Raw genomic sequence first — 3,504 nt, forward strand, 5'->3', positions numbered from 1 at the left:
GAAAAGCTTTGTTTTGTGAGCAGTACAGGCAGGTCATAGCAGACAGGCACATACAGATCCTAGGGTGCTGAGACAGAGTGAGGTATACAGGGTTGCAGCTGTACACGAGGGGCACAAAGCATGAAGTTAGAGAGGTCCGTTCATCAGTCTAATAACAGGGGGGAAGAAGCTGTTCCTGAACCTGCTGGTGCATGTGTTCCGGGTTCTGTACCGTCTGCCGGACGGAGGAGGTTGTAGGAGAGCATTCCCCGGGGGGGAGGGGTCTTTGATGACATCGGCAGCCTTTCCGCGGCAGTGAGCCGTGTAAGTGGAGCCCATGGATGGGAGGTTGGTGTCTATGACGGTCTGAGCTGTGCACACCACCTTCTGTAATTTCTCATGGACCTGGGCAGAGCCGTTGCTGTACCAGGCCGTTATGCACCCAGCTGGACTCTGCAGGAGGATTCAAACTCAGACACAGGAGGAGCAGGAGGAGGAGGAGGAGGAGGAGCAGGAAGAGGAGGAGGAGGAGGAGCAGGATGAGGTCAATGAACCCCTCGGACTAAGCCCTGCCATTTAACCTCAACTCCACTTCTCCCTCACCCTTTAACCCAAATTGAAAATCCTGTCTGTCTCCTGCTTAAGGCAACTCAAATGTCCTGGCATCTGTAGGCCTCAGGGGCAGTGGATTGCAGAGATAGCTCCTAACCCAGAGAGGACAGTGTTACTCAGTAAGACACAGTTCAGCATTGTCAGTGTGAGCCGAGTGTGACACTGAGAGGGAATGGAAGGAGCTCAGGGAGCGATACACGATCAGGAGGGAACTCAAACTTGCCAATCCTCCTGCTCTGATTCATTGCCTTGCTAGGAGTTGGCTGATTTACCTCCAGAACACATTGTTTAACAATGACGACTAAGCAGCTTAGCCCTTCTGACGAGTGTTTCCATGGTTACTGTCTGAGTCAGACATCAGTAGTGTGCAGCGCTGGGTGCTGAGTGTTGGCATGGCCTGTCCTCACCCAGCCACAGCCTCGCACTGAGACAATGATCAGCTGAGGCTGCATACACTGGTGAGTAAGTGTTGGCTGCACAGCACATGACTCAACTTTACCAGGAAACTATCTCATCGATGGAAACAGTTCACACTGAGGCTGCAGGCAACTTAAAAACACAGGAGAGAAAAACAGAGCTTTGCTCTGTATCTAACCCCATGCTGTCCCTGTCCTGGGAAGTGTTTGGTGGGGGACAGTGTAGAGGGAGCTTTACTCTGTATCTAACCCCATGCTGTCCCTGTCCCTGGGAGTGTTTGATGGGGGACACTGTACAGAGAGCTTTACTCTATATCTAACCCTGTGCTATCCCTGTCCTGAGAGTGTTTGATGGGGGACAGTGTAGAGGGAGCTTTATTCTGTATCTAACCCCGTGCTGTCCCTGCTGTGGGAGTGTTTGATGGGGGACAGTGTAGAGAAAGCTTTACTGCCCCGTGCTGTCCCTGTCCTGGGAGTGTTTGAAGGGGGACAGTGTAGAGGAAGCTAGAGGAAGCTTTACTCTAACTAACCCCATGCTGTCCTTGTCCCTGGGAGTGTTTGATGGGGGAAAGTGTAGAGGGAGCTTTACTCTGTATCTAACCCTGTGCTGTCCCTGTCCCTGGGAGTGTTTGATGGGGGACAGTGTAGAGGGAGCTTTACTCTAACTAACCCCATGCTGTCCCTGTCCCTGGGAGTGTTTGATGGGGGACAGTGTAGAGGGAGCTTTATGGCCTTGGTAAAATTGGTGTTTCTAACCTGATGCTTTATTTTGCTGGTTTCTGTGCAGGCTTGTTTTATCTTCTCTCTCGCCAAGTACACGCCATTGACCTACAACAAAGTCTACAAGTTCCCTGACTGGGCGGAAGGGTTGGGTTGGATGTTGGCCCTCTCCTCCATGATATGCATCCCTCTGGTGGTGGTTGTCAAGATTATTCAGTCAGATGGGCCAATAATTGAGGTAAGGCAATGATGGAGGCTGGATGTACAGGCCCCAGACTGGGTCACTGGTGTTCCCACCTGGTCATTGGGTTTGAGTGGACTCTGTCTCACAGCAAAGGACCATTCAGCCCATTGCTCTGTGATAGTGTTCATTCTCAGTCCGAGGTGTGTCTGACTCCAAGTAACTGTTCCAATTCTGTAGAGCTGCAGTTGGATCCCAACTGGAAAGCCACTTTGTCCCATAGGTTTCACACATCAGGAATATTTGGAGGTGTTGTGGTGGGGGAGCGGGGGTTTGGAGATGAGTGTCAGAAACAAGCAGGGAACTGCCTGAGACCCTGCGATACGATCCTGACCCTTTGAGCCAGGGGATTGTCTTGGCTTCTCCCCATGAATCCAATCACATCCCTCACTCGTGGGCGATACCTTCACACAGACAGGATGGGGGTGGGGGGGCAGAATGTGGAGGTGGGTGGTAATCTGGGGGAATTCCCTCTCGTCCCCGAATGCTTGGATCAATAAAACAACTCTGAAACCGGGATTGATAGATCTGAGGGGGTTTGCCAGGGGGAGATGTGGGGAGATTGTTTCCCCGTGTGGGAGAGTCTAGGACCAGAGGGTATCATTTCAGAGTAAGGGGTTGCCCATTGACGACAGAGATGCGGAGGAATTTCTCCCCTCTGAGGGGAGTGAATCTGGAATTCTTTCCCACAGAGGGCTGTCAGGGGCTGGGTCATTCAGGATACTCAAGGCTGAGGCAGACGAATTGTTTATCAGGAAAGGGAATCAGGGATTGCCAGGGAAAGATAGGAAAGTGGAAGATAGACAGATTGGCCACGATCTGACTGAATGGTGGAGCTCAATGGGCTGAACGGCCTCATCCTCCTCCACCTGAGGGATTGCTTTCCGGGTCGTGGGTGAGGGTTTGGAGCTGAGATGCGGGTGGGCTAACCCAGTGACTGAGTCGGCTGGAGGGGCCGGTTTTTTTGTTGTTGTCGCCAAGTCTAACCACTGCCCCCACCCTGTCTCCTCTCTGCTTCCCCTCCCCACCCTCACAGCGGATTAAGATGCTGACTGCACCAAAGGGAGAAGGAAGGAAACCAAAAGACGTAGCGTTGGATGCTGAGGCCACAGTTCCACTCAGTCCCAATGGGCTTGCAGGAAGTGATGTTGGGAAGCCCACTCAGATAATTATAGAAACTGCGATGTAAGCTCTCTATGAGAGACTCAAATTGTGCTTTTTTTTTGATGTGAACTCCAGCCTTTTCAGGACCATATAACCCCATTCACCTAAAGTAGTGCTTACTCTAGACTTTTGTCTGAACTGAATGGTTAATCCCTCCAGAGAACGCAGTAAATACAACTATAGAAATGACTAACCTCTCTAACTTGGTCAAGCAATCACTCGCAAATATTCCAAATGTTGGTCACTCCAATCTGAAGGCTTAGTTTTGCTTCCTAACCCCTTTGGGGAAAGACTCTGGATGCATTTCCAACATTAAGGTGATCCACTGGAGTTTATTTGTTTATTTGTTTATTTTTTTGCCCAGTTGCCTCC

At 50.9% G+C, this 3,504-nt stretch overlaps 1 protein-coding gene across 1 annotated transcript in view; it reads left to right on the top strand.

Annotated features, from left to right (window-relative positions):
* Window positions 1-3,299, top strand: part of LOC122558788 (sodium- and chloride-dependent taurine transporter-like) — a 40,879-nt gene extending 37,580 nt beyond the window's left edge. Inside the window, exons 6-7 of the mRNA XM_043707564.1 lie at window positions 1,795-1,965; window positions 3,005-3,299. Coding sequence (XP_043563499.1) covers window positions 1,795-1,965; window positions 3,005-3,157 — 324 coding nt within the window. The 3' untranslated portion in view covers window positions 3,158-3,299. The remainder of the gene's footprint in view (window positions 1-1,794; window positions 1,966-3,004) is intronic.
* Window positions 3,300-3,504: the final 205 nt, after the last annotated feature.

This window comes from Chiloscyllium plagiosum, chromosome 18, assembly GCF_004010195.1.
Source record: "Chiloscyllium plagiosum isolate BGI_BamShark_2017 chromosome 18, ASM401019v2, whole genome shotgun sequence".
NCBI lineage: Eukaryota > Metazoa > Chordata > Chondrichthyes > Orectolobiformes > Hemiscylliidae > Chiloscyllium > Chiloscyllium plagiosum.